This window comes from Siphateles boraxobius, unplaced genomic scaffold (genome assembly GCF_051911475.1).
Source record: "Siphateles boraxobius isolate OS27281-9 unplaced genomic scaffold, OSU_SipBor_1 68, whole genome shotgun sequence".
Lineage (NCBI taxonomy): Eukaryota > Metazoa > Chordata > Actinopteri > Cypriniformes > Leuciscidae > Siphateles > Siphateles boraxobius.
This window is the reverse complement of record NW_027509195.1, coordinates 453,503-468,990: the sequence shown is the minus strand read 5'-3', so window position 1 is coordinate 468,990 and position 15,488 is coordinate 453,503. Positions and strand designations below refer to the sequence as shown.

Below are 15,488 nucleotides of genomic sequence, written 5' to 3'. Positions count from 1 at the left end.
CTGAGGGGAAACTTCTGTGCAGGCAGTGACAGGAAGTGAGAAGACGATGAGCAGTGCTACTCTACCTGACGCTGAGTTCACGCTGTGCCACCGCGGGCGGGGGGGAGAAATGGAGAGAATAATCCAGTGCGGTGAGGAAGCAAGGTCAAACAAAACGTGTCACACCAGTATTACAGAAAATTAACAGGCCCACATAGAATCTGTGACTTTTTTTAGGAGGAAATCTGTGGGAGTCTTTTCAGGGAGCGGAGTATATTACATTCATATTGATAGGTGAGAGAATAATCAAATTGATCAAAATATTCAACAAACAAACAGGCAAAGGCCTGGAAATGTCTAAAAGTTTATGAAGGGCGGATTTTGGGGAAAATATAGATCCCTGTAGGCCTGAAAATGAGGAACATCCTTTGCTGTTCAAAACCAGTCAGTGATACAAACCACATGGCATGTCAGATATTAGTCCACTACAAAGCATTCCCAAATCCAAAAGTGTTAATTAAACTACTTCTCATGAGGAGCGCACACAGATATATCACAGAATAAACATTTAGGAGGAGACGATGAAGGTCTGTGTGAAAATAAAAAAAACAGGCTGTTTGTTCCTGAATTATGGACCTTATTCAGAACAGCGCCATGACGGGTATGAAAGCGAGGCTCTGAGGGATAGACTTTGTGTTTTTAGTGTTTTCAATGGCATTTGCTGTAAAATGTGGTATAAAGCTCCTAGATCACTTATTTTCCACAGCTCACGTTGTCTGGAGTTTTTTTAAGTGTTTCGTCAGCAGAACAATTCATAAACCCATTAAATAACACTACAACCCACTGAAGAGATGTACGTAAAAATCAAAGATGGCGCTGCTGTGAATAAGGTCTATACAAGATATATTTGTGAATATCTCACAAAGAATAAGAATTTAAGTTTTTTTTTTCCCTGAAATGTATTGCAATATTAGGGGAATGACTTAAAATTAGAGATGCACCTATGCGATCGGCCAATAATCGGTACTAGCCGATAAAAAAAAAAAAGTTCACTATTGGCCATCGGCCGATTTTTTAAAACAAACAGCCGAAGATCAGGGCCGATTACATCCTGTCAATCAAAGGGTGCGGACAAACATGTCAGACTGCAACTCGTACTGTGTGTGAAGAAAATGTCTCTTGAAAAGGGGGCCTGAAACTGACATGGTGGCTGGTCTACAATTAATTACATCATCCACAAGAGGGCGATATTATACACCTGAAATTCATGATAACCAAGAACCACCATGATGAAATGATGCATCAGATTGGGACCGTCATCTACCCAGTATCTTTGATTGCTTTTAAATGCTAAATATGAACATAATCTCAATATGTGTGCTGTGCTTACCTCCTCAAGCTGACTGTGTACATGCTGCACTATGAGATCAATGGCCACCATGTTGCCGCCACCTACAGGAGATAAGCACAGGAATCAAAATCAACATTACTAACAAAGCTGCATTAAGGCAAGCCTCCAAGCTTTTTAAAAAAAATACACAGGGAAGGAAATCAGAGGCCTTTTTTTATTTTTGAATGGATGTATGTGGTTGGCCATCAAGACACATACGATCCAAGTCGGCCGTTACACTTTCTCCAATGGTAGAAATGAATCCCATAATGCAGTGTACTCTGCATTTGTATCCATGCAAATTGAATTAAATGTACAACTATATAAATATTTTATTAATAATACATTAAAACAATCTGAATGCCTCACTCACCACGTGGCACCACAATATCTGCCAGTCTCATCGTGGGCTCGATGTATTGTTCAAAGGCTGGCTTCACAAACTTGTTGTATTGTTTGATCACTCCCTCAATGTCGCGGCCTCGCTCTGTGATGTCCCTCCTGAGCCTCCGTACCAGCCGGATGTCAGAATCAGTGTCCACAAAGATCTTCATGTCCAGCAGCTGAGAAACAGACAGATGATGCTCCAGATCAGCTCAGTGAGAAGCTGGCGAACAGTCATCCACATTATGAAAGACAGTTGTGTACCTTCAGCAGCTCTTTATCTGCAAACGACATGATGCCCTCAAATATAATCACACTGGCCCCATACACAGTTTTCTGCAAACAGATAAACACTCATGAAAAGTCAAGCAATAATATATGCTGGGCATTCTATGTATAATTATTTTGTGTACTTGGTGGAAAAACAATTAAAATGTGTTTAAGAGAGAAAAGTAAACCAGCAACATTTAATTTGGAGAATGTAAACTGTATTTTAAGTGCTTTTTCAGTATATAACAAAACGTTGATTAATAATGCAGTTGGCCACTTTCTCAAAAGGTATCTTGCTTGCAGTTAAGCCATTTTAAATCCATGAAGCAATTGACCCTTCGCTAAGCCACGCCCAAAAAACGCCACTGGCCAATCGTGTCTTAGCAACCGTAACTAGACGCGGGAGGTCTGGCAAGCTTTCGAGCGAGGGAAACATGTCGAAGCGTTGTGCGTATGTGTTGTGCAAATATGATACCCGGTATCCTAAAAGTTTGGACGGGTGAGTGGAATTTTTTTCCTTCCCGAAAATCTAAAAGTCAAGGTGAGAAATGATGTGCGTGATCCAGCAGTGGGAGACCCCATTCACAACTACATGTCCACAGGATTAACAAAAACACCTGTTGCTTGGAAGTTGGAAATAATGACGGTTCTTTGTTCATAACGCATATGTTTTAACGTAAAATAAGACGATTAAAGACAAGACGGAGGCTCACTGACATACTTTAAAATATATTTCAGCATTTTGTTATTCGACGGCCTATACTACCCCTGACTGAGTAACTTTAACCCAATCCGATCGCGGCTCTCCCGGTGTTCGTGTTATTCCACAAGATTTATGGATAAACTGTTTGATTTATAATTATTCGATTATTTTCACATTTCACTTACCCTGCTGTGCATGAACATAGCTGTTCCTCAATTTGTGTGTTTCCCATTTGAATGGTCAGCGTATGAGGCGGCGGCTGCTTGTGCTGCGTCTCTTATGAAATGATTCGCTAATCGGTTGCATATAATGTCGTGGATATATCGCTCGAATGCACACTGCAGTCCCTTTTGTCTTGCTCTCTCAGATATTTCACATGCTCGCCAAAAATTACTAATCATCTCATTGGGAATGTCTGACACCGGTGCATACACACTGTAATAGACGTGCCAGGCGCGAAAGCTTGACAGGCGTAGCAACAGTAACTAGGGAGGGCGGGGCTTAGCGAAGGGTCAATTTTCCCAAAAGTGATCATTTACATAAACCTTACACTTTTCAAGCAAATCAGTGTAGAAAAATGAGGAAGGTCAAAGCCGGCTGTTTCCACACAGTCACCTGTCTGCACTCACCCATTCTTTCTGCCGTCCGTGCGTGGTGAAGTCATACACTGGGATCTTCACACTCTTGCCCTGCTTGAGTTTGCGGAGTGTGTGCACCAGAAGGCTGAAATCAAAGGCGTCTGGATGGTCAAAGTTGTAATCGTTATTAGCAGCCAGCAGCTGCTGTTCGGCCGTCAGAACCTGCAGGAAACACGGCACAACAGACGCTCCAAGGTTACACCTCTGACTTCAGCTCCAATATCTGCAGCGGTGAGCTTCGAGATCAAGCCTGATAACTGAGGTTGTAGGTTCAAACCAGACAAGGATTGATCCATCAGCTCTAGCAAGCAACTCAAGCAATTCCTGCATTTAGTAAATGTTAGAAGCCATGTATGTGCATTACAGCGCTTTTACCACAGGTAAGATAGACATGATGCAAAGGGGTAAACTACGGTAAAATTACTGTAACACACAACCATGAGTGGCTTAATACTCCAATAAAAAGGACAGCAAAAGAAAATCTGATAAATAGAAAAAAATAGAAAACATATCATCAAAAGTGACATTTATCAATTGCTTAACATTTAAGTAGAGACAATTATAAACAAGAGATTTCCATTTTAAATAAATGCTGTATCAAGGAATCCTGAAATAATGGTTAGTTTTCACAAAATAATAAAAAAAAATCTTGTGCATAAAATCATTATAGAATGATTTCTGAAGGAAATGTGACACAGTAATGATGCTATAAATTCAGCTTTGATCACAGGAATAAATGAAATTGTTTCAAATAAAATATATTTAAAATGAAAAGTTTTATTTAAATTGTAATAATATTTTATATTACAGTTTTTACTGTATTTTTGATTAAATAAATGCAACCTTGGTGAGCATGAAATACTTTTTAAAAACAAAGAATTGTTACTGACAGTAGTGGATTATATTACTAATGAAGCAGATGTACAGACTTAAAATAATAGAAATAATAGAGACACTGACTGCTCTCACACTGTTCAACATATACATTTCCATGATTTTCCCAGTCATTTTGGATTTTCGAAATAAGGATTTTTAAATTTTTAAAAACAAGTTTGTAAAGAATGGCTAAAAATTGTGAAGGCAATAAAAAAGTAAAAGGTACTTAAAAAAAATCAAGAATATAATTGCAACTTCCATGACTTTTTAAAACTGTACTAAATTCCACAATTTTAAAACTGCCTGATTTTTCCATGAACCCTGAATTTAAAAATTTAATGCATTAATCCTAGCATGAACTATCTCTATAGTACGAGTTGCATTAAGCAATATTCTCCAGACAAGAGAACGTTCTCAAAACACCTCCAATCTTCCAGGAAGGATATATTCTGTCGTATTTGCCACCCTGCACGCAGAGACAGTGCCAGACTACTGAGTAAATGAAGTGTGTGGTGTTATTACCCCCCCTCCTCTCGTTGGGCACACGGCTAAGGCCAGCTGAACTAAATTTAGGAGGAACATTTACACACAGGTACACGTACACACACACACATTTACTTCTTTGGTTGTGTTATTTGGCCTTTTTCCCTCAAACAAAATGTAATGATTTCTCTTCAGATATGCAAGAACAGCTGGTAAACCATTTAAACAAATGCCTAACTAGTCTAGAACATCTGCTGTGATCCACCTGACAGGGTCATTCACATTCCTGACTGTTTAACACAGCTTACTCGAACGTCATTAACACATAACGGCTCGTGTTTTAATTCTGTAACGATAGTTTCTCAGCAGCACACCTGAGATGTTCCTCTGGCAGACGTGAGAGGATCTGAGAGGCGTTTACTCAGAGATTCCTCCGTGAGCTGTGAAGCCACACGCTGTCTGAAAGACTTAATGGATTATATCAAACAAACCAATGGTTTTGGACTAGTTTTTCATGTACTGTATAACTTCAGGTTTGCCATGGAATTGTAAGTGAGCAATTTCAGCCATTTTGCTGATTTCTGTAGTTTGGTTTACTTCAAACTAGTGGTGGGCCGTTATCGGCGTTAACGTGCTGCGTTAACGTGAGACTCTTATCGGGCGATAAAAAAATATCGCCGTTAATCTATTCTCAAAGGGTTGTTATCATAAAATAGCTTTTTCGAATATCGTTATATTTTCGCGCAAATCGCGCAGCAGGGTATTTTCCTGTCAGGGACACAAGGTGTATACTTTTACATGTTACGTTGATCGTTCCTCTCGTTACTTTACATGTTGTTAAATGAGTTTATTCCAAGCGGGCTGTATCTTTTTTTATGGGCATGAGCGATGCTCAATTTACAAATGAATCACTCTTTTGGGTCGATTCTGTTCAAAGACTTCATCAAACAAGTTGGCAGATCTGTCTAAATCGGTTCGCGAATCAGTTCTGTTCAGTTCCTCACGCACTGATTCGTCTGAAGCGCGTTCAATCACACTCGACACGGAGTCGTAACAGGAAGATTTAAGAACATCAAGAGCTACAGTTTAGTCTAGTGAAAGCAAATCTGCAAATGCATCATATTTTTGCCAGCGATGAAGATCTTTATTAGTTGAACATCTTCGTATGCTGTCTGTGAATGAATGATTCCACAGGACGATACGTTCGATTTCATTTCATTCAGGTAATACATTTTACAACCAAACAGATTATTACGCCACGATAGCACTACTAAAAAGTATGACATTATCCGTTGGACACATACATTAATTTATAGGCTACAAAATAAATAAGCTACCATTGTGTACAGTTTATGAAATGAACACCCGCCATACCGCGGTAATGTGTGTGTATTGCGCAGGGGCATAGTCACACGAATAGTTTACATTGATTGAAACTAATTTGTTTAAAAAGGAGGAGGCTATTGCCGGTAAAGGCAGGTTCACATAAAATCATTATGACATATGACATTGTTTTTTTATCTAACGAGCATCTGGTTTGGCGATGCAAAAACGGACTGTAGCTACATCGTGCTTGTTTTTTTCTTCTTCCAATTAGCCTAAGTTACTATGTTTAAAAAAAATGACGAAAACATGTTACTTGTTCAATTAATAAACTGTTTGTTTGATGACAAATCGCTAAAGATGAAATTGGCCTCCCTTTCTGTCATTGTATTTGTGCGTTTTCTTTCTTTATTTTATTTTATAATTTTTTTTTAACGATATTCAACTTTTGCTCCTCTATTGTTGAATGGCATTTTTGGCAGAAATTCACATCCCTACGCGAGGCGAACTATTCTCAAAGACTTACTTTTTAGTCATTACTTGGGTAGCACACATATTCTGAATGCCTTTGGCAGAAATCAAATAAGCCATTTTAATCTAGATTAATCTAGATTAATTCCAAGATTCCAGTGAGATTAATTTAGATTAAAAAAATTTATCTATGCCCACCTCTACTTCAAACGTAAGCCCTCTCTCCTAAACCCTGCCCACAAAAGACATGTCAGCAAACACAAGCACACAAAATAAGTCACAGCCAGAAAGAGCCATTTCTTATTGTAAAAAAAAAAAAAGTGCCACTCCCCAAAATGACTTATTGCAGTGTGCAAAGCTTAGGACTGTCACAGATATGGGTGTGATTTCCCAGAAAACATTTCACTGATATCTGTAGTGGGTAGCACAAGCGCTTAACATGCGAGAAATATACAATGAGATGACGGCGTTACCTTGTAGAAGGAATCCATTGAGAGAAGAACGACCCAAGGAACATCCAAAGCCTCGATAATTTTACGAGCAACTGTTGTTTTGCCTGAGGCACTACCTCCACAAAGCCCTATGGGTAAAAAAGACCAGTAAATTGACATGTGATCCTGATGGTGTATTGAGTTAACAATAGGGATTTTCACACTTGATCTAGTTAACTCTGGGTCGTTAAACCTTGGGTAAACAGAAACCTGGGTTATCTTTCTTCACATTTCACACTGCTCATAGTTTACAGGGTTAACAATCAATCAATCCTGGGTATTCATGAGCTGATGTTTCACTGTACACTCCTAAACCCTGGGTTAATGTCCTTATTTGCATATTTGCAGCCAGTGTCACTGATTGGACGAACGCAGCACGCGACCCGCTTCAGGCTCTAGCATTGCACATCCTGGTACTATACAGTAGTCAACATTTGAAGAGGATTAAAAAAGTTCATCAAAGTTGTCCTAAGACAAGAACGGGTGTTGTTCAAAATTCATGTATAACTTTAATGAAAGGTTTTGACCCACTTCAAATGTTGACTACTGTATATTGTCGTAGCCTACTATCAAGTTTATACTGAATTAACGATAAAATCAGACTAATAAAGGTAAGAGTGAAACTGTCTATTTGTCATGTTTTCTGTCAGCATTTGACATTTCCCCCTTAAACGTCGAAACAGAACGTACTGTTTACAACACGCTGCGTTTCTGTGACTGTCCAAAGCATGTGAATATGAGGCATGTGATTGGCTGCCTGTTGTGTTTAACACCGCATCATTTCACACAGCCAAAGTTTAGCATTGCAATGCGGGGTCAACAGCGCAAAAGGGGTCCTAACCCTGCTCCAGATCAGGGTTTCATTACCCCGGGTAATGAAACCCTGTTAAAAGCAGGGTTTAAAGCGACGACAACCCGGGGTCAAGCACAGCGTGAAAATCCCTACTGATGTTTTTTGCTTGGAATGCTTTACTATACCGACCAATAACAAAAGCTTCTTTGGACTGGGTCCCGTGCTCATTGTACCAGGGTGGGCGTCCGGCTGTGTAGATGGTCCTCTTACTGGTCCGCAGCAGCGGAGGCTCGGATTTGCACTGGCTGGTGGATCGTTTCCGTGGCGACAGGCCAGTGTTGACGGAGGGGAGGAGCCTGTCCAGAGAGCCTTCGGCACCACCGCTGTTGAAAAGAGGAAATAAGATACAGTGAACAAGAGAAGACTCTTCCTGAGGTTTCCTGTGTGAATTCAGACTTCCTGATCACAAACTGTACAAAGACCAGTTCACTCGGTGGCCATCACGGTTCAAACGCCCCAAACCTATTTACTAGCTTTAACTGTATGGGTCAAAGGGCATACAGCTATATCTATTTCAATGAGGAAAATATGTCAAGATCTGATAACGGTGGTATCATAAATTGTGTAGCATGTTGCAACCTCTGGGAAAAACAACAACAACCCCATGTTACTCAGCAAACATGTTAGCTGTAAATGAAGCACATCCTCGTGATCAATGAAACGGAGAAAACTGGAATATCGTGTTTTCATGTCTAATGACTGTTATGACAGCTGAGCTCAAACAAAGCAACGGACCTCGTTTTGATCAACTAGTTTGAGTTCTTGTTAATAATAATGAAGCCATAATTATGGCCAGTGGAAGCACTAGCATGGCATGATTAAAGATAACCCAAAGGACCGGGTTCAAACTAACAACGTGTCCTAACCAGACATGATGCGACAAGATTCCAGACAAGCAATTTGATGCGACAGCCAATCAGAAAACCGGGTGGGCGGAGTCTCTCTGAAGACTAAAATGAACCCTGTAAAGTCTGAAATATAAAATAATAGTAAAAAAAACTAACAGTTTACTAAACCTTTAGACATAAATGATTTTTTTTTTTTAAATATAATATTGGATACATTGGGCTTTTATAAAAGTTTAAGTCAATTTAAAACTTACTCCTGTTTACTTTATAAAAATCCGTCATGTTCCATGACCTGAACGTGGACATTTTTACAATTATAAGGCAGCCTTTTACTTGCTAAAAAAAGTATAACTATCAATTACATGGTCAAAAGATAGACTGTGTACAACAGGTTTTTCATAAAAGGTTTGAACATGTTTTGAGTATAAAATATGATACAGTAGACTTTAACCCTTCGGAGTCTTGGGCTATTTTGGCCGTTTTTGAGTACTTACATTTTTTTTTTTTTTACAACATAAACAAATGTTTACCATACCAATGTTTGGTATATTTGTTTTCAGCACAACATCACCTATATGATCAGACAATTAGTTTTTCACTTTGATGTACTGTATCAACATACTGGACCCAAAATCACACAAAAAACACAAAATCCGAATAGAAAAATTATAGCTTTTCTATTACAAAAAACACAAACATGCTCAATGAAGCATTTTAAAAGGTTTAAAATGTAAACACAAGTTGTAAATGTCAACATATACAGGTACAATTCAGATATAATCAAGCTATATACAAAAAAATATTATTTACAAAAAAAAAAGCGGGTGTAGCCATAGGCTTTTTTTCTTTCTTTTTAGCTCAGCCACTATTAAATAAAATGTTGTGCACACAATTATACAGAGAGCTATATTTAAGGCATTGCATTCCCAGAGTATGAGGGTTCACAAATAGTGCAAATACAACATAAAAAATGTAAAATTGAGATAAAATTAAACTAAATGCAGCAAAAAGCAGGTGTGGCAATAGGCGTTTTTTCTTTTCTTTTTTGCTTAGAAACTCTACAAAACAATTCATGTACAATTACACAGATAGCTACATTACAGGGATTTCATTCCTTGAGTAAGAGGGGTTCCTCAATAGTGCAAATATACCATACAAAAGGTAAAATGAACACAAAATCAAATTATACATACAACTATTTACAACAAATATCAGGTGTTTTTTATTTTTATTTTTTATCTGTGCCTCTCCTCAAAACAGTTTATCTAAATCTACTCCTAAACTACCTAAACTACTCCTAAACTACCTTAACTATCTACACTACTCCTAAACTACTAAAAACTAGCAATAATCTCTCTATATATATATAACGTATACATGTCTTTCTTTATCAACTCTGTAAATCCTCTGCCTTTCAATTTCGCGTCTTTGCTCAGTTGGCTCCTCCTCCATTCCCTAAAATATGCAGCCTGAAGAGCAGAGTCAGCAGATTCACATATTTTTCTCCGTTTTGTTTTATGACAAAACCGACTAAGTTATTAGAATAAATGCAACGCCTGTCGCATCCCATCTGGCGTTCTTTTACGAACGTGTCAGTATTTTTTTATATAAAGTTTAAATGATCATATCTCCGTTTTTACTTGGTCTATCAACACAAAACAAAAAGTAAAATAGAATTTCAAGCCAGCACTTTCGACAGAAGTGGACGGCAGCGCTCAACGTGACCTTGTTTTTATGCTTCGACGTCTTAAACTGGTAATGTAACTTGATCACGCCGGCGTGATCGGCGACCCCGAAGAGTTAAAGGGTTAAGCAGCATCAATATGAGACTATCACAATTCAAATCAGTCAATATTAAATGTATATCATGCACCAAATTTTACCAAAGATCTGGTTCAGTGGCCTATGAACACAACAGTGAAAGTAAGTTGGATAAAAAGTAACTGCTAAAAGCCCAATAAATACATTACATAAAAAATACAGAACATTTCAGTCCCCACATTACATATAATTCATGTACCGGTAAATAAAAAAACATTAAGCATATATTTACATGACATGCGTTCATTACTATTATTGCTCAGTGATAAATTACTTGTGTTCCTGCTTATGTTCTGCTTACATAAAAGCATCTACTACATGCATAAATGTAAATTATTAGGTACATACTTACATAAATACACTGTAAAATTACCATTTATATAATGTGCGACTAAAAATGTTGTTATGCATAAGCCAAATATGCTAATGGTGCATTTAGTTTGATGAAAGCATGCTGTGGTTTTTTTAATGCTGGAAAGCATTGGTTTCTAAGAGCATTTCTGGAAAGACTGATGAGTCACGAATAAACAAAAGAGATACAAGGTAAAATTGGTGGACGCCTACAAGAGAGCTGTGGAGCTCATAAGCAGGCAAAAAAATATAATTTTAGAGAAAAATACTTACTGAAGCAGGCGATAACGCAAGATGTCCACAAAATATGAGTCCTTGTACTTGTCCATTAAGTAAAAAAAATAAAAAATAAAATACTACTTAGTACCTACGCTCAACTAAACATCATGTTTGTATAAAAAATCCAGTCAGATTAAGTGATGCACGACTGCGTAATCCCTAAACATGCTTACATACCTCGCTAAACAAAGCCTACTTCCCATCTGCAACTATAACTGGTAAAACTAGAATAAAGCAAGTTTACTAGGCAGAAAATATCTTGTGTGCCAGGAATGCCTTTGAGTTTCTGTTTGTGTGAATAGAAATCATCTTGGATCATCTTTCTACTTTATCTGCACTGCTACAATATGAGAGAGTGATAAGAGATAAGATGGCAAACAGTGGACTCTGCCCTTGCATTTTTTCAGAAACCGCAAACCAGTCTGCCAAAGTCTTTCTCTTCAAGGAAATTATCAAATGACTAATCATTTACTATACGACTTTCTGCTATACAGTGAAATATCTCTATAAAGAAAGTGAATAGTGACTTTCAATGAATTTTCAAGGCAGGATTTTCAGTGAAAAACTTTAATCTGTTTAGCACTAGCCATATGGACTACTAAAGAGCCCATATTATTGCGGGCACTTCAAAAAATACGGCGTGATAACTTGCATATTTTCCTGACAACAGCGGAAACAACTTAAAATACTCAATCATTTTTGAGTAATACATCATTCAAAACTATAAAGGGTCTACTTGTGGAAACTCACAAAAACAACAAAACGTTGTGCTTTTGTAAAACAAATAGGATGCGTTTCTGCCTGTTCGGTCTCTGTGGACTGGAGCGTGTCAAAAAAATGAACTGAAACTCAATGTACTTGCCTCACAGACATGAGGAAATATATCTATAGAAAGCTTGAAATGTTTACTTTTAAACAACCAATTCAAATCAGAAACAAATACTCTCTGATGTATGTAATCCGTATGAAGTATATATAACACTTTTCAGGTTGGAAAATACAGAAATACGTATAACTGCGGAAATAATAGCCTACATGCCTCATTATACATTTAAAGTACAGAGATATTAACTACATGTACTTACAATAGGGTTAGGTTTAGGGTTGGTTGCATGGAATTAGGCATAATTCACTGTTATTACAGCAGTAAGTGCATGTAACATATCAAGGACACTATTAAATAAAGTGTTACCAAATTTCATGTCACATGAAGCCACAGAGCAGTGTGAGCATTCTTCAAAACATCTCCTTTTGTGTTTCACAGAAGAAACAAAGTCAAATGGGTCTGGTTTCTCCACTGATGTTCTGAATTGTTCATAGCTTTTGTAAGGATGCTGATTGTTAGAAGGAAGATGTCTGACTCTGAGATGCGAACGAGAACATGGTTTATGTGACATTAGCAGCAAATTATTAGCTGTTTGATAATGTAGTCAAGACAAAGGCTAATCATATTAATTACCGGTATGTGTCCAACGTCGTAGAGAGCGATTCATAAAACACATCACCATTCTACCATTCATACCATACCATATGGCATTACCATACCATTACGATTCTGATACATCGACTTGTAGACGAGCCTGTATGATTCACTCTTCCACTTCTTCTGAATCCGTTTCTGGTTCAATCATATATGGCTGAATTAAACCAATATTTCCACTTGCCATTGTGCAGCATTTACGACAATATAGTTGAGCGAGTGGATCTCTGAGCTGGCGTGAGTGTGTGGCCATCACAGCCCGTACTGGGGCGTGTTTCCCAAAAGCATTGTTGGTCAACTATGATCACAATTTCCATTGAACACTATTGGTAACGACAGAACTTGCGACCATGGGAACAACAACACACCCCTTGCCGTGATCTTACAGTACAAGCACATCCACAAAAACACATTCAATCAGCCAACAAAATAAATGCACAAACATAACTCTGTGTAAAGTGTATGGAGGCGCAGCTTATTTGCATATTCATGGGTATATTAAATGAGGCAAGGGTGTAAAGTTACATTCAATCTATTTTGGCATGAATTCATTATTTCCACAGGGAAAAAAACTTGAAATATGTCATTTTGGTGATCAAAGATGAGATTTAAAGGGGTGGTATAATGCCCTTTTCACAAGATGTAAAATAAGTCTCTGATGTCCCCAGAGTATGTATGTGAAGTTTTAGCTCAAAATACCCCACAGATATTTTTATATAGGATGTTAAAATTGTCACACGCACTGTTTTTGTGTGTGTCCCTTAAAATGCAAATGAGCTGCTGCTCTCAGCACAGAGGGCTCCAATTACCTCAAAACCTTTTATGTTCAAACCGGAGTCGGACAATGATGTAGAGACTCAGGAAGTGACGACATGTAGAATGCAACAGGACATTTCTGAATGGTTAGTTAATGAATTTATGTAGACGATATGTAGTTGTCTTCTAGTCATTGATTAGCATATTCTGTCATGATAATTTATAAATTACGTCCCCGTGGGCGGGGTTTATGTAAATTTTAGGGTTGGTGATGTCACTAACCCGGGAGGAATCTCGTGTAGTTCCTACCAGCCGTTTGTTGTAGTCATTCATTTCTTTAAAAGCAAATATCGTCCTTTGCTTTGAACTTTGAGCTTCGTAACTTTGCAGATGTTGATGGTCAAAAAGTAAGTTTACTCACTAACTGATGTTAAAAAAGTGAAATCATAATCAATCACTTCTTTAAGGGATAAAATGATTGACTACAGGGGGGCTTTAATAATTTGATACAATACACTTAACCTATTGTGTAGGCTACATACACATTTTTACATTACACTTATATTTAAAAAAATAAGGTAAGGTAACATCAACTTTATTATCCCCAAGGGGCAATTTGTTTCCCAGCCAGCAGTTAACCATACAATCATACAAAGAATAAACAACACCACAACACACAAAAAGAAAGGAAGAAAAAAAAGGACTTCAATAAATAATTTACCTTGAATAATTTAAAAAAACAATGGCAGCTGGTACAAAAGAAATTTTAAATATTAGTCACATCTAGATTTGCCAGTACCAGGTGATGTAGTTACATATTACAACATGTACTTACTATAGTAAAAACAGGAAATTATGCATAATTACAAGTAACTAACCCTAAACGTAACTCTATAGCCTAGTAAGTACAATATTACTCGGTACTTATTTGACTATGTCTACTACGTCACCTTAAAATAAAGTGTATCCAAAAATACCTGCAAGTAATTACATCTGTAATTAATTCTGTAATTACATCTATAATGACACTGTGGCCCTTTCCCACCATTAAACCTACACATATATCACCAAACCTGTCCTAACCTCACCTGTATCCCACCTCAACAGCAGCACAAGCGTTCTGCAACACAGCAACACAATATATAAGCTAATATAAATTGTGACCAAAACAGCAAACCTCAAACCCTGACAGGATGTTCCAATCGCACGCTGAGGTTTTCTTTTTCATAAAACTGATGTCAGTTTCCTTGTAAACAGAGCAAGTAGAGAGTCATGTCAGCGGCAGCAGCATTCAACATGCAATTGCAAGTAAGGGTGCAAACTGCTTAATAAACTACGCAAGAGCATCCAACACACTTGAGGATGGAGAAAAATACAAAGATGCTAAGACCAGCATAATAAAATTAAAACAATGTAAAAATCAGTGAATTATCACCTTCCATCCGCCCTAAGACACCAGCAGCCTGAGATCCTCGCTCCCGAGTATGCCGGGAGTGTGTTCATGATGGGACAGACGGATGAGATGAGAGCTCCAGAGATAGATCAGCGCTAATGTAACCGCCGGGACGTACACACACACGGGCGCTGAGAGCGCCTGCCCTCTGGCTAGCCGAGCGGAGCGAGAGAACAGGAAGAAAAACTAAAGTGAAGCAGAGGGGAGGAAAACAAAACTGTGCTTCTACGTCGGTTTTGTTTTACCAGTCACTAGCGTTACTGGGCTGGGACCATTCAAGACAAACCTTTCTCTCGCCCTAACATGCTACTATGGACACTGCCAACAAACGTAAGAGGATAACCTGTCCCGCAGATTATGTTTGGCGGGTGGTATTAATAGCAGCAGGTTGGAAACACGCAGAGCTCACACACCCCTCCGCTGGCCTCTTACGGGGCGGCTCATCTGTCTGTGACACTCACACAGGCTGTTACTGACACGGGACGGTGACAGAGCGCGAGGGAAAGCAGCGATTTTGAATTGTGTTCTTAGGCTCGGGACATAAACAAATGAGGTTGCTCTGTGAAGCGGGGAGCGGTGGAGGAGAGACGCAGGTCTGTGCGCGCTCTTCATTACACCCAAGGGCTCTGAGATCACCTT

The 15,488-nt window shown here is 38.3% G+C and overlaps 1 protein-coding gene across 4 annotated transcripts in view; it reads right to left on the bottom strand.

Annotated features, from left to right (window-relative positions):
• uckl1b (uridine-cytidine kinase 1-like 1b) overlaps nucleotides 1-15,488 on the bottom strand; it is a 31,543-nt gene that overhangs the window by 13,814 nt on the left and 2,241 nt on the right. Inside the window, exons 1-8 of one of the 4 annotated variants that reach the window (XM_077213975.1) lie at nucleotides 14,832-15,000; nucleotides 7,991-8,184; nucleotides 6,991-7,097; nucleotides 3,356-3,526; nucleotides 2,018-2,089; nucleotides 1,743-1,932; nucleotides 1,370-1,431; nucleotides 66-82 (exon numbers count right to left, since the gene is read on the bottom strand). In XM_077213975.1, coding sequence (XP_077070090.1) covers nucleotides 66-82; nucleotides 1,370-1,431; nucleotides 1,743-1,932; nucleotides 2,018-2,089; nucleotides 3,356-3,526; nucleotides 6,991-7,097; nucleotides 7,991-8,184; nucleotides 14,832-14,899 — 881 coding nt within the window. In that variant the 5' untranslated portion in view covers nucleotides 14,900-15,000. Of the gene's footprint in view, nucleotides 1-65; nucleotides 83-1,369; nucleotides 1,432-1,742; nucleotides 1,933-2,017; nucleotides 2,090-3,355; nucleotides 3,527-6,990; nucleotides 7,098-7,990; nucleotides 8,185-14,831; nucleotides 15,213-15,488 lie in introns of those variants that run through there. The other 3 variants (XM_077213972.1, XM_077213973.1, XM_077213971.1) reach the window with 3 other exon arrangements.